At 51.1% G+C, this 15,411-nt stretch overlaps 2 protein-coding genes across 4 annotated transcripts in view; both read right to left on the minus strand.

Annotated features, from left to right (window-relative positions):
• The window catches only part of GTF2I (general transcription factor IIi), a 143,865-nt gene extending 135,446 nt beyond the window's left edge, over positions 1 to 8,419 (minus strand). The window contains exon 1 of the mRNA XM_082432296.1: positions 8,295 to 8,419. The gene's annotated coding sequence lies outside the window, so the exon portion shown is untranslated. The remainder of the gene's footprint in view (positions 1 to 8,294) is intronic.
• The window catches only part of GTF2IRD1 (GTF2I repeat domain containing 1), a 123,795-nt gene continuing 108,874 nt past the window's right edge, over positions 491 to 15,411 (minus strand). For 2 of the 3 annotated variants that reach the window (XM_082432311.1, XM_082432309.1), the window contains 4 exons: positions 15,233 to 15,270; positions 12,586 to 12,704; positions 8,295 to 11,503; positions 491 to 683 (listed from right to left, as the gene is read on the minus strand). In XM_082432311.1, coding sequence (XP_082288437.1) covers positions 11,435 to 11,503; positions 12,586 to 12,704; positions 15,233 to 15,270 — 226 coding nt within the window. In that variant the 3' untranslated portion in view covers positions 491 to 683; positions 8,295 to 11,434. Of the gene's footprint in view, positions 684 to 6,380; positions 6,626 to 8,294; positions 11,504 to 12,585; positions 12,705 to 15,232; positions 15,271 to 15,411 lie in introns of those variants that run through there. The other variant, XM_082432310.1, reaches the window with a different exon arrangement.

The raw sequence follows: 15,411 nt of genomic DNA on the forward strand, positions 1-15,411 counted from the left end.
ACATTTTGCTTATCAGTTCATCTGTTGGTGGACTTCAGGTTGTTTCCACCTTTTGGCTATTGTGAATAATGTTGCAATGAACATTGGTATACAAATACCTATTTGAGTCCCTGCTTTCAATTCCTTAGGGTAACGCCTTAGAGTGGACTTGCTGGGTGAAAATGAAAAACTCCTGTGTCTCTCCTCTATTACAACATTCTGCATTTCTGGTCACCAGATGTGTGGGGGTTTTCCCACACCAACCAATTTTCAGACACCAGCTTAGTGGGTCTACAATTTAACTCAATTTTAATGCTATCTACCTGGAGATAGCATCAGATCCCACAGGTTAAGGGCTCAATTCCACAAGACTGACCCCACTTTGGATGCCAATCCTAAGTCCAGGTTGTCACCTGAGCTTCTGAAGGGCCGGTGATAAATTGGAGGTTTCCATGACTCCCTTCTTGGGTTCAGTCATTTGCTAGAGTGGCTCACAGAATCCGGTTAACAATTTACTTACTGGATTTACAGTTTGTTACAAAGGATGTTAAAGGATATGAATGAACAGCCAGATGAAGAGGTACATAGGGCCAGGTCCAGAAGGGTCCAGAGCACAGGGACTTCTGTCCCAATGGAGTTTGAGGTGCGCCACCCTCCTGGCACATGGAGGCGTTCTGGTTCATCCACTTGGAAGCTCTCTGAACCTGTACCGTAGGGATTTTTATGAAGGCTTCATTACTTAGGCAAGACTGATTAAATCATTGGCCATTGGTGAGTAATTGAATCTAGCCCCCTTTCCCTCCTCGGAGTTCAGGGGGTGGGGCTGAAAGTTCCAACCCTCTAACTATAAGGCTGATTCACCTGGCAACCAGCCTCCTTCTTTAGGGGCGGTCCAAAAGTCACCTCATTAACATAAACTCAGGTGTGTGTGAAGGGCTTGTTATGAATAACAAAAGACACCTCTGTTGCTCTTATCACTTAGGAAATCCCAACGGTTTTTGGAGGTGGTACCGGGAAAACAGGTGAAGACCAAAATATATATTTATCATATCACAATATCACACTGGTCATATGATAATTCCATGTTTAACTTTTTGAAAAACTGCCAGTTGCTTTCCCACAGAGGCTGCACCATTTCACGTTCCCACCAGCAATGCAGGATGTTTCCAGTTTCTCCACATCCTCTCCAACCCTTGCTATTTTCTGTTTTATTTTTTATCATAGACATCCTAGTAGGTGGTACCTCATTGTGGGGTTTTTTTTTTTTTTTTTTTTTAATTTTTGGCCACGCTGTGTGGCATGCGGGATTTTAGTTCCCCGACCAGGGATCGAACCTGTATCCCTTGCACTGGGAGCGCAGAGTCTTAACCACTGGACCACCAGGGAAGTCCCCCTCATCGTGGTTTTGATTTGCATTTCCCTAATGACTAATGATGTTAAGCATCTTTTCATTCATTGATTGGCCATTTGTATATCTTCTTTGGAGAAATATCCACTCAAGTCTTTTGCCCATTTTTTACTTGGGTTGTGTGTGTTTTCTGTTGAGTTGCTGGAGTTCTTTACATTCTCCACAGAGCAACCAGAGTGAGTTCTGAAGAAGCATAAATTGGATCATGTTGCGCCCATGACTAAATAAAACTCTTTGGCAGTGGCCAGGACACTGCGGATGAAGTCTTGCTTCTCCAGCTCCATCCCATGGCTCTCTCCCCTTCACCCACCACTCGTCACCTCCACAGAAAGAAGCCCACTTCCTCCCCAATCCCCACCTCAGGGCCCCCATGCCCTGCTCCCTCTCTCTGGAGACGTCTGCCTTCGTCCTGCTCTTTGCTTGGCTGACTCCTACTGACCTTTAAAGACTCAGTCTCATCCTCATCTCTTCCCTGGCCCACCCCAGCCTTGGTTCCTACGCCTTGTTCATTTCCTTCACAGCTCTGGTCTTGTAGTTACATGTCGGCTGTTGACTTGATTCTTGTCCATCACAGGCAGGAGGCACGGGGTCTTGGCAAAGATGCTTCATGAGTGTTTGTTTAATCACTACATAAGCCAATGAACTGTCACTCCAATGGGCTTATGACCTTTCAGGAGGACGCTTTCTGGTCACTTTCACCTCCTGGTCCTGACAGCCAATTCAAGAGTTTCACAAATCTACTGAAGACACAGCAGGTAACTCCCCCAACTGCTCTGCAGTCCCTGCCCCTTTTCCAGATTCACTTCAAACCATTCTCTTCATTGGGATCCAGGGAACCAGGTGCTTAGGCCCTGAGGATGTCTGAGGTCTGGAGAGCAGGAAGTCCCTCGGGTGATGAGGCAAGTATGTGAGCCTCCCAGAGTCCTAGAAACACCTCCTCCGATAGGAGGTGGGGGCAGTAGCAGAGCAGAGAGAGAGAAGGAAGGAGGCAGAAGCAAAGGGAGCGGAAGCAGCCTGGGGTACTCCCTGGCGGTCCAGTGGTTAGGACTCTGCGCTTTCACTGCTGCAGGCATGGGCTCGATCCCTGGTCGGGGAACTAAGATCCTGTAAGCCGAGTGGCACGGCCAAAAAAAAAAAAAGCAGCAGCCTGCAGCTGCAGGGCTGGCTGACAGCAGAGCAGGGCAAGCTCTTGGAGAAGGAAAAAGGGTCAGAGACCCCCCTCAAAAAAAATGAGGTTTCAACAAACTACCGAATGGGAGAAAATATATGCAAATCACATAGCTGATAAGGGGTTAATATCCAAGATGTATAACGAACTCACACAACGCAAGAGCAAAAAGCAAACAATGGGCAGAGGAAGTAAGTCAGAAAGAGAAAGACAAATATCATATGATATCACTTATATGTGGAATCTAGCAAAAAAAAAAGATACAAATGAACTCTTTTACAAAACAGAAACAGACTCACAGATCTCAAAATCAAACTTATGGTTACCAAAGGGGAAACATGGGGGGAAGTGATAAATTAGGAGATTAGGATTAACATATACACACTACTATATATAAAATAGATAACTAACAAGGACCTACTGTATAGCACGGGGAGCTCTACTCAATATTCTGTAATAACCTGTATGGGAAAAGAATCTGAAAAAGAATGGATAAATATATATGTATAACTGATTCACTTTGCTGTACACCTGAAACTAACACAACATTGTAAATCAACTATACTCCAGAAAAAAAAAAATGGGCAGAGGATCTCAATAGACATTTTCCCATAGAAGAGGTACAGATGGCCAATAGGTACATGAAAAGGTGCTCAAAATCACTGATCATCAGGGAGATGCAAATCAAAACCACAATGAGATATCAACTCACACCTGTTAGAATGGCTGTTATCAAAAAGACAACAAATAATAAATGCTGGCAAGGATGTGGAGAAAAGATAACCCTTGTGCACTGTTGGTGGGGATGTAAATTAGCATAGCGACTCTGGAAAACAGTATGGAGGTTCCTAAAAATTAGAAATAGAACTACCATATGATCCAGCAATTCCACTTTAGGGTATTTATTGGAAGGAAACAAAAACACTACCTTGAAAAGATACCTGTACCTCTGTGTTCACTACAGCATTATTTGCAATAGCCAAGACACGGAAGCAACCTAAGTGTCCCTGGATGGATGAATGGTTAAAGATGTGGTATAAATATATACCCACACAATAGAATATCACTCAGTCACAAAAAAGAATGAAATCTTGCCATTTGTAACAACATGGATGGACTTAGAGGGTATTACACTAAGTGAAATAAATCAGAGAAAGACAAATACCATATGATTTCACTTATATGTGGAATCTAAAAAACAAAATAACAAATAAAACAACAAAAAACTGGGACTTCCCTGGTGGCGCAGTGGTTATGAATCCGCCTGCCAATGCAAAGGACATGGGTTCGAGCCCTGGTCCGAGAAGATGCCACATGCCACGGAGCAACTAAGCCTGTGCGCCGCAACTACTGAGCCTGTGCTCTAGAGCCCACTAGCCACAACTACTGAGCCCGCATGCCTAAAGCCCATGCTCCACAACAAGAGAAGCCACTGCAATGAGCCCGTGCACCAAAACGAAGAGTAGCCCCCGCTCGCCGCAACTACAGAAAGCCCAGGTGTAGCAACTAAGACCAACGCAGCCAAAAATAAATTTTAAAAAATAAAAAATCCTTACAGATACAGATAGATTGGTAGTTGGCAGAGGCAGGGAGTGGAGGATGGGTGAAATGGGTGAAGGTGGTCCAAAGGTACAAACTCCCACTTATAAAATAAATAAGTCATGGGGATGTAATGTACACCATGGTAGGGGGGAAAAAATGAAAAAACGAGAAATGAGACTTCAAGAGGAACAGCAGATTTCCTGAGCAAGGAAGGCTTGTATCTCAGACTTCAGAGCAGGATGTCTGGAAGGCGACAGAGAAGAAAAGGACATTCTTTTTGCTGGGGGATGTTTAGGAGATATTAGGAGCTAGTGTTTCAGGCTGTGTGTTCAATAAGCTCTTTTTTTTTTTTCAGGGGACAATAGCACATTGTGTGGAGTTTTCTGAGAGCACCTGCTGGGCCGGGACCGCCTGGGGAGGTGGCACAAGAGAGGACCTTCCTGCTGGACCACAGAGCAGGGCAGACCCTTGTGAAGCACAGGAAAGGGGAAGGGCCAGTCAGGCTGAAAGCCGGGGCAGAGGCGGGGAGGTATGTTAGGCTCTAGAATGTTCTGAGAACAGTAAGGACATGGTTTGGCTGGAGCCCAAGGCACACTGGGAGATACAGAAGGAGCTGTTGGGGGCTGGGCCCCAGATGCCGGAGTGAGGCCGGAGAATTTCCTCCTGGGGCAGTGGGGGCCACCAGAGCTGTGTGCTGGCAGGGCCGGGTGTGTTCAGAGCTGTGGCTGAGGATGGCTCCTCTCTGTGGCACTTTCTCAGATGCCAGTCCAACATCTGTGAGCCAAGCACTCTGCTATAATTGGGGATTGTGACAACACCTCTAATTAACCGTTTTAAAAATATGTGCACGTATGTGTATGAGTCTGTGTGAGTGTGTATACGTGAGATTGTATGTGTTTGTATTTCTCTAGTCCTTCCAGCTGTGGCCTCTTGTTAATGTCCCTTTCCTGTGGACTAAGAGGAGTGTCTTAGCAACTTTTCTGGGCGAGCCTTTAACTGGTACCCATTTTCCCCCCTTCTTTTTTTTTTAAAATAAATTTATTTATTTTATTTATTTATTTTTGGCTGCATTGGGTCCTCGTTGCTGCACGCAGGCTTTCTCTAGTTGCAGAGAGTGGGGGCTACTCTTCATTGTGGTGTGCAGGCTTCTCATTGCGGTGGCTTCTCTTGTTGCAGAGCCCAGGCTCTAGGTACGCGGGCTTCAGTAGTCGTGGCACTCAGACTGAGTAGTTGTGGCTCGTGGGCTGTAGAGCGCAGGCTCAGTAGTTGTGGAGCACAGGCTTAGTTGCTCCGCGGCATGTGGGATCTTCCCGGACCAGGGCTTGAACCCGTGTCACCTGCATTGGCAGGTGGATTCTTAACCACTGTGCCACGAGGGAAGCCCTCCCCCTTTTTAAAATTTTTTTAATAAATTTATTTATTATTTATTTATTTATTATTATTTTTGGCTGCGTTGGGTCTTTGTTGCTGCCCGTGGGCTTTCTGTAGTTGCGGCGAGCAGGGGTTACTCTTCGTTGCAGTGCACGGGCTTCTCATTGCGGTGGCTTCTCTTGTTGCGGAGCACGGGCTCTAGGCACGCAGGCTCAGTAGTTGTGGCACCAGACTCTAGGGCGCAGGCTCAGTAGTTGTGGCGCAGTGGCCTAGTTGCTCCGCGGCATGTGGGATCTTCCCAGACCAGGGCACGAACCTGTGTGCCCTGCATTGGCAGGCAGATTCTTAACCACTGTGCCACCAGGGAAGCCCCCCTCTTTTTAAATGTACCTCTGTTCTTCTTCAAACAAGGAGGAAACGAGAAGAGAACTCCTCCCAGCTGGAGGTTGCCCACTGCTTTCCCACCCCTTGCCATGTACCCAGAGCGGGGAGGGGCAGCTGCATGCAGGATCTACCCTGGGGCAGTGCTTGGTGGCCTGAATCCTCTGAGTCAGGCAGCCCTAGCTTTGAATCCTGGCTTGGTGCTCAATTTTTCCTAGTTGTGTAACACTGGATAATAACCCTTGATCTTTTTTGAACCTCAAATTCTTCATCTATAAGAGGAAGAAAGAATATTTACCTTGCAGGGCTGTGAGGATTAACAGTGCACACAAAAGGTCTTACCTAATGGCTCTGACATTGTAGACAGTTAGTATATAGTGGTTATTTTACTATTATCTGCAGAAGTGTAAGCCACGTGGAGTGTTTTTCGTACCTCTTGTAGCACCTAGTGTTTATCCTGGCTCCCATTTCCTACATCTTAGGTGGACTGTTTCAGGGACATTGATGTTGAAACATCGGGCTTCTGGAGTCTAAACGCTTGACCAGAAATCAAGCAAGCAGGCTTTAATGGTGGAAAACAGGCTGAGGCACCTGTCCCGGTTCCCCATAGATGGGAGGGTGATGGGGGTGGGGGCAAGGTTACTGGAATCACTAGGAAGGAGGATCTAGAGTTAAAGGAAGGGAGTTCCCTGGAGGTCCAGTGGTTTTAGGACTCGGCGCTTTCACTGCTGAGGGCTCGGGTTCAATCCCTGGTCGGGGAACTAAGATCCTGCAAGCTGAGCGGTGCAGCCAAAAAAAAAAAAAAAAAAAATAGAGTTAAGGGAAGGCTCACTTTCTGCCCCCTGTGGAGATGAGTGCAGTAATAACATGGTTTTTTTTTTAAAGGAGGTGAAATTTAAAAATTATGAGGTGGAGGGTATTTCTGCTTTAGACTGGGTGGTCTGGAGAGGCCTCTGTGGAGGGGACATTTCAGTGAAAGGTAAAACAGGAAGGCGCTGCCACGTGAGTTGGGAAGGAGGAGAGGCCGCTTTGAGGAAGTGAAAGAAGGACCCCCAACCCCATGTGACAGAAGGGCAGTGCTGGGGAGACACGGCCTGGGAGATGAGATCAGGGGAGCACGGGGCAGAGGGCAGATCACTCAAAGAGAGTCTTGGGGATGTTGGGGTCCTGCTTCAATCCACACACGTCAACTTCTACCCCCTTCCCACTCCTGCATCCTCCAAACTCGATCACCCAGAAACTCTGACACCAAGAGCTGCCCATCCTGTGACCACCAGCCTCCAGCTCTGCTCCTCCACTGTCTTCGTGCCTCAGTTTCCCCACCGAAAAATCCTTAATACCATTTTCCCCGAAGAGCCACTACACGAGGCTTCAAAGAGGTGTTACCATCCCTCTCCATCTTTTCTCTTCTTTCTCCTTCTCTGCCTGGCCCAGGTGGGAGGGAGCAGACCCTACACCTTGGAGGTCAGCAGCTGAGCCTTAATAAAGCTTTGACTCCTTACTTAAAAAGGTATCTAGAAGGGTTGTTGTGAAGCCCCTGCCAGTAGAGCTCAGGCTCACCCTCCTCCTTTTTTAGCAGAAGGGAAGCAGCTGGGCAGGTGAGGGAGGCTCCCTGCAGGGGAGCAGGTGCATGAGAGCTGCTCCCCGCCCCCCTCCGGCCTCACCCTCGCTTTGTCCCTGCTCTGATTATTGCTTTATTACTGTTTTCAGTCAGATATAATTCCGGCATTTTCTATAATCTTGATCTTTTCATTGATACCAGATTTCTATACAAAGATTTGTATATAAAATGATTATGTACCCACCAGAATACATTCCCCATTCCCCAGCAATTAGAACGCCTAAGATGCAGCTCCTAACATTCCTTCTGCACATTCCTCATTTATTACTTTTGAAAGTGTTTTGTGATTTTTTTTTTTTTTTTTTTTGGTGCATGTGTTTACAAATCCAATAACAATTCTCATTTAGAGTTGCAAAACACGAAGCCAATTTTGAACCCAGACAGATGGCAGCTAAATGAAGTTTAATTAAAGAATGAGTGCTTTGAATCAAATCACTTTAAAAAGTACAGTACACTGAGATTCTGGAGAGGTTGCATAAACAGCATCTGGCTCTCTTGCAGAAAGCAGGGGCTGCTTGGGAGGACATACTTGGTAAGGCATCCCCCAGCGTATCTGGGGGTGCTGGCTGGGCACACTGTGGGCAAAGCGAGCAGGCGGGGTGGGGGGTGGAGGGGAGGTGGCCAGCGGCCCCCAAGCACATCATCCTCCGTACTCAGCCCGGACACACCTCCCAAAGCCCAGAGCTCCCGGGACAGGAGGGGAAACGGACACAGGTCACCTCTTGGTTCAAAAGCTTTGACTTGGAGGGGGGGGGGGGTCCCCTTTACGCTTTTATGAAATGAAGTCCGGCAACAAGGCGCGAAGGTTTGCTGCACCAACCTACCTATTTTCACACGTCCGAAAGATGACAGATGCAGAGACTCTGCAGTCCGCAGCGCTGGTGTTTCGGGGTTCCAGCGCCTTTCCCCGGGGCTCCCCGCCTCTCCGCGCAGCCGGCGGCGGGCACCGTCTCGGGCACGCGGAGCCCCGCCCGCCCGGGGCCGGAGCCACTTCCGGCTCTGGCCGCAGATCTGAGCCCGGGGGCGGGGCGGCCCTGGCCGGTCTAGACAACCGGGAGGCGCCAGCTGGGTTGCGGGGGCGCCAGGTGGACCCAAGTCCCAGGCCGGCCGGGCCGCGGTGAGGCCGGTGCCAAGGCTGCAGCCGCTCACTGCTCTGTGGCTGACGTGGAGAAGAAAGGGGACAGATCGGTGGGATGAGAGGCAGAGGAGGGGGACAGACCGGGAGGGCCAAGAAGTTGGCACTCAGTGCTGCGGGGGAGGGAAAGCAGTGGGGTTTTTTAATCCAGGGAGAGACAGGATGAGATGGGGTAAGGCTGGGTGCCAAGAGAAGGGGGCTGAAGGCAAGGTGGCAGCTGCAACGATGTCCTTGATCTCCTAGGCAGTTTATGCCTTGAGGGTGTGGTCAGTATAGGGGGTCGCCTCTCCCCTGATCCTGGAGATTACAAGGCCAGCTGGGCCCAGGGCCAGGGGCCTGAGGATGGAGTGGAGAGCCCTGGCAGGTCCTGGGGCCACTGGCATGTGGCAGAGAGAGGACAAGTTTGGGTGGGGCATGCCAAGCTCGTGGTTCTGGCTTCTTGCATCTTTCTAGGAGGAAGCAGAGTCTGCAAGGCTGGGACAGGGCCTTCCCTCCCAGCTCTGGGCACCGGCCTAACCCAGAGGGCTGGCAGAAGCTCCTGAACTATTTGGATCGTGTACTTAGCTGATTTCAGGACTCAGTTCCTCCAAGCCGTAGGCCTCCTGCTGGACCTTGGCTGGACCCCGTGGTCACCCTGACTCCTCCACGCCCCAGCACTTGCATCCAGTTGACCTCCAAGTCCTGTTGGCTGACCTCCCTGTTATTCTCCACCTGGCTCAAAGCCCCTGCCAGCTCTCGCTGGAACAACTACAAGAGCCTCCCACGTGGCCTCCAGCTTCTCTCTCCTCTGAAGTTTCCTCTCTGCCGGAAGTGGACCCTTCCAAAATGCAGATCTGGTCTTGGTTCTCCCCTGGTACTCCGTGCTGTGGCTCTCACCACCATCCCCCATCACCTTTGCCCGGCCCATAAGGTCTTCCACCAGGGCCGGGGAGAACAGGATGCAACGTGCAAGGCTGGGCCAGCAGAACCCAGGCTGCATTTCTGCCCCCGTCCACCTCTCGATCACAGCACCATGTGCAGGGAACAGCCTGCTGGGAACACACCCACCCACCTATCTGCCTATCTGTCACACTTCCAGCCACTCTCCTCGAGTCCTCTGCTCCAGCGACTCCTTGTTCCTGGAACTTCCAGGTTCTCAGTCCGGGCCTCCCTGCCTTGGCACGTGCGGCTCTCCCCCGCTTTGTCCCACCGTCCTGCGCCAGCCCTCCCCGCTTTGTCCCACCAACTCCTAATGTGCTTCTAGGACCATTTCCTGATTCTGCGCTAGGTAAGGGCGCCCTGCCTTCCCCACCAGGACTGAATGAGCGGCCACTGGGTGCCAGGCCTGGACTACCACCAGGCCCTTTTGACTTGTCTTTCTGCCTCCGGTCTCATCCTTTCCTTCACCTTTCCACCTGCCACCAAAGTGGTCTTTCTGAGAAGCAGCTGTGGCCCATCACTCTGCTTCAGTACCCAGAACTCTATCACAAACCCACCCCAGGTGCTGGCTTTGGCAGCACATACACTAAAATTGGAACGATACAGAGATTAGCATGGCCCCTGCGCAAGGATGACACGCAAATTCGTGAAGCGTTCCGTATTTTTAAGATAAAAACAAATACCGTATGCAAACACATATATATGGAATCTAAAAAAAAAAAAAAAAAATGGTTCTGAAGAACCTAGGGGCAGGATAGGAATAAAGACGCAGACAGAGAGAATGGACTTGAGGACACGGGGAGGGGGAAGATAAGCTGGGATGAAGTGAGAGAGTGGCATGGACAGATATATGCTACCAAATGTAAATAGCTAGTGGGAAGCAGCCGCATAGCACAGGGAGATCAGCTCGGTGCTTTGTGTCCACCTAGAGGGGTGGGATAGGGAGGGTGGGAGGGAGACGCAAGAGAGGGGAGATATGGGGATATATGTATATGTATAGCTGTTCACTTTGTTGTACAGCAGAAACTAACACACCATTGCAAAGCAATTATACTCCAATAAAGATGTTAAAAAAAAACACACACAAAAAAACCCCACCCCAGCCCTCCAGGCCCAACCCAAAGCCCCTTCGCCAAGATGCCTTCCCTCCAACTATGGAGATTCCATACTTGCTTATCATACTTGACTTTAAAAAATATATATATATATATATTTATTTATTTGGTTGCATCAGGTCTTAGCTGCGGCAGGCAGGCTCCTTAGTTGCAGCTCGCTGGCTCCTTTGTTGCAGCACTTGGGCTCCTTAGTTGCGGCATGTAGGACCTAGTTCCTGGACCAGGGATCGAACCCAGGCCCCCTGAATTGGGAGCTCGGAATCTTAATCGCTGTGCCACCAGGGAAGTCCCCATACTTGACTTTTCTGACTTCACCTGAGTTACTGGGGCAAGGACAAGACGGCCCCTTACCACACTGAATGATCCTTGAGGCCAGGGGGGTCAGCCTAGCACTTTGCCTTCCGTGTTGCCGCATCCTGAGGTCATGTGACCCCAGCAGCAGCCAAATGAGTGAAGTCTGTACCCAGGGCCCCATGGTCAGGGCCACCGCCTCTGTTTTGGCAAGGACGGAGGGCCTGAGCAGGCCACCTGAGCTGGGTTTCCTGACCTCGTTCCAGTGACAGCTGCAGCCACAAATTCCAAGAGAGAACACGCAACAGTTAGGAACAAAAGCAATGCTTTTTTTTTTTTTTTTTTTTTTTTTTTTACTTATTTAAAAAGGCCTTGCCGGCAGGAATATAGTGTAAAAATCATTGGAAAAACTAAAAGGCATCGATACATATCCGAATATACACTTTGTACATAAATTACATTTCCTTTAGTCTTTCTGAGTGAGGTCCTGATTCAGCACTGAGGTCTAGTAATTCAGAGGTCCCGGGAGCTGCACATTCAGGCCGGCATAGTCCACCATGTACATTGGCCATTGCTAGAAAGAGGGGGACAGAGAGCCCGGGTTAGGACTCCAGGTGACGTGGAGAGCACATCAGAACACTCAGCGCTGCTTTCTGAAGGGCTTCCTCAGATGCTATTTATTTGGAGGCCATGGAATGCCCAGAGAGGGGACGTGACCTATCTAAGGTCACGCAGTTCACCAGTGGCGTGGGGCCTGGGCTGGAGCCTTCTGACCTATTCCCACCTGTGTCCCGGGGGCTAACCATGTGAGCAGACGTGTGGGGAGGGAATTGGGGATTGGCTCAGAACTGCTGGTCACCCCCATCAACTCAGCCCCCTCCAGGCCTCAGGCTCCAAAGCAGCTGTCCTGTCTCTCTGGGTGGTGGGAGGGGCTCGGGACCCTCTGTGGGCACTCTGGCAGGAACAGAGGCAAAGCCTGAGCTTCGGGGTTTAGCAGGAAGGGGTCCAAGGATAAACAAATCCTTAAGTCATTTTCAACTGTCTTCCAATGTTCTCCCCATTTGGACTTGGGATTTCAAAGCTAGTATTTTGAAATCAGAAAGAACCCTCAAGTGTGTGCTCTTAATGAGGTTTTCCTCGTGGGTGGGAGAGAAAAATCCAGCCACATGACAGAACAGGTGGAGCTTTGGAGGTGGGGTCTCCATCCGCCACTGACCAGCCATGAGGCCACAGAGTCATTCGGCCTCTGACCCTGGTTTTCCTTGTCTACATACTGCAGGGAACACCTCACAGGGCTGTGGCTCAGAGCATGTGATGTGAGTACAGAGATTAGTCTAGCATCTGATTGCCCCGGGAACCCAGGAGTCTGCTTGAGGTCCTGCCGAGTGGGTGGTCAGGTCCCTTCCCTCTCCTCGGCCTCAGCTTGCCCATCTGCACAGTGGGGGTATGAACTCCTTCCCCGGGCGCCTGTGGGCACCTGAAGAGAGGGGGTTGGACCATCTCATGCGTAGGGCAGGCAGATGTGTCTGCAGACTCTACTCAGCGCCCAGCATCTCCCCGCGCCCCAGACCCACGCTCCAGAGTAGACGAGCCTGCCCGAGTGCCGGCTGAAAGCCAGAGAGAAGAGCAGTCAGGTCCAGGTCTGTGCAACTTTACCACGAGTGAGATCTGGTTGGTGGATGCCACTGACTCCGGGTTAGAGGAGGAGGAAGAGGAGATGGAATTCCCTTCGGAGACACGCTTTCTCTTGCGCTTGGGGAGGCTGCTGTCTTTGGCTGGTGGGAGAAAGGGTTGCTGACGCCGGGTGCCAGGGCCACTGTGTCTTGGCCTCCTGACCCCCCCTGGAGAAGGCCTCGCTCTCAGGTTTGAAGTCCCCTTCTCAGCACTCAAGGCTCCCGACCCACCAGCGGCTGAGGCCCGTCTCTCCAGCCTCCTTCCCTAAGCAGCCCCACGCCCCACTCGCCCACCCTCCTGCTCCCGCTCACCTGTCTGCTTTGCTAACAATAGAGCCTCCTCCTCCAGGCAGGTCTCCCCAGCAGGCTCAGCTCAGGCCCAGGGTTTCCTTATACCCTCCCCAGACCATGTAGCCTGTGGGCTCCCAGCCTCCCCAGAACCCCCAGACTCAGAGCCACACAGACTTAAGTCTTAGGGGGAGTCACTTAGTGGCCAACGGGCCTTCATTTTGTCACAAGTAAAATGTAAGATCCTGCAGGCTTGCTGGGAGAGTCACATGAGCTAATGTGCCTGGTCCCCAGTAAACAGTCAGAAACTGAGAATTGGTATCAGTATCGTTGCTACTGTTACCGCTGATGTGTGATGACCCAGATCTGACGACCCAGATCTGATTTGCTGTGAATGATAACAGGTCACAGGTACTAGTAGACAGGCAGTGTCCCAATGGAAAGAAACCCTGGTTTAGAGCCAGAAGTCCTAAGTTCAAACTCCACTGCTGCCACTTACTAGCTGTGTGACCCTGGTAAATTGATTAACCTCTCTGAGCCAAGAGGGGACAACTGTGATATGAGACTCAAAGGAGATTATGTGTATGAAAGAGCCTAGTACCAAGCCCAGCACAGAGCAGGACTAGCAGGGGTTGTGTTGCTGCTGAATTCAATTCATGTGAATATGTAAGACTTATCAAAAAGATTTGCAGCTGTATATTGGGGAATTCCCTGGCGGTCCAGTGGTTAGGACTCTGCACTTCCACCGCAGGGGACGGGGTTCCATCCCTGGTCGGGGAACTAAGATCCCGCATTCTCGAGGCCAAAAAAAACCGATTTGCAGCTGTGTGATGCATAGGTGGGGATTGGGCTTGACTGAGTGGATGGACAGGTTACTGATACAGCCCACCAGAAGGGTCTTAATGACAAGCATGAGGGCAGGCTGGGCCCAGGGGGCAATTGTTTGTTCAGCTGCTGAAGCAAAACCAGAGCCTGGCGTCTGGGATGTGGTATAAAGACCCCGGGAAATAGGAGACTCTGGAGGCAGGAGGAGCCCAGGTTGTGAGCCAGGGAGGAGGGATTTTTGTAGGAGGCTCCACATGCAAACAAGTCAGAGGTGCTGGCCCCGGGCTGTGGCCACCCTAGGGTCACTGTAAGACCCTAAAGATGGCCATGGTGGGGGGGGGGGTGGATGTAAGTGACAGCATCCAGTCTCTGATCATTTGTCCCAAACTCTCCTCCCTGAGGCCTCCATGGAGCCTTCTGCGTGTCTGCCTTTGACTTGGGAGCAGCCCCCAAACCTAGTCACCTCCCTACCATGAGTGCCTAGTGCCATGCCCGTGGCATCAGCACATGCTAGAAGGAGGTGGCTGCTGGCTGCCTGTGCCACCCCGGGCTGTGGTGTCCCAGGGGAACTGGGACCATCTGGAGTTGGACCATCTTGGGTCTCAGGCTGGGGTGGGGCCATCTCGCTGAATTCCGTCACTGTCCCCATTAAACAGCCACACTGGGGCCTGCAGTCCACGGTGGCCTGTGGTTCAGAGGGATGGTCCGGACACCAGGTTCTAGGCGGCCACCAACTCACTACGTGGCCTTGGCAAGTCCCTTCCCCTCCCTGGGCCTCAGTTTCCCAGAGGTACCATGAGAGGTGGGACTAGATGGGTGTTTCTTAATCAGAGGTGCACCTCCCAATCCCCAGGGCTCCATCCTCTCGAGCTCTATGGCACACCTGCTTAATCAGAATCCCAGAGTTTCCCAGGTTCTTGCGCCCTGAAAGGTTCCAGAAGACCAGGGTCTGGTGCAGGTGCTGCCCTGCAAATGCAGGCAGAATCTAGGGGGCCCAGCCAGTCTCGGGCAGTGCCCGCCTACCTCACCCCTGCTGACCCCACGTCACCCCTCCTCCCCTCCCCAGGTGACTTTCCCCATCCTACCTGATGTCCCCTCTTGCTGGTTCCAGCCTGTCCCTCATCCTCTCTAGCAGATCTGACACCCTCTCTAGCTGATCTGGCCCTCCGTGGCAGGGCCTCTCTGAAAGGCGCCTGCAGGCTTCCTGGCCTTCCAGCACCTGGGGATACTGGTGCTGCAGAAGGAGATCTCAGGCTCCCTGGGGAGGTACTGGGCAGGGGGACTACACTTCCCTCTATTGCATGCCACTTGGCCCAGATCTGTTCATAGACTCTGGTCCCTGAGAGGCAGAAGGGTGGCCTTTTTTTTTTTTTAATTCCAGCCACACCGCGTGGCTTGTGGGATCTTAGTTCCCTGACCAGGGATTGAACCTGTGCCCCCTGCAGTGGAAGCTCAGAGTCCTAACCACTGGACTGCCAGGGATTTCCCAAGGATGGCCTCTTTAGCCTCTGACTTACCTGGCACCTTGGCATCATTGCAGATTTCTGCAAAAGGTCTGAAAAAGAGAAAGATGAGGTGGCAGTTAGAAAATGAGGTTTCCCCTCCTCCTTCTCACCTGCTCCCTGAGTCTGGGCGACATCTCTCGTGAGATGACATGAGATGAGATGCCGTCACTGCTGGAACATTAGCCAGGTAA

Source organism: Balaenoptera physalus, assembly GCF_965194825.1.
Source record: "Balaenoptera physalus genome assembly, chromosome: 16".
Lineage (NCBI taxonomy): Eukaryota > Metazoa > Chordata > Mammalia > Artiodactyla > Balaenopteridae > Balaenoptera > Balaenoptera physalus.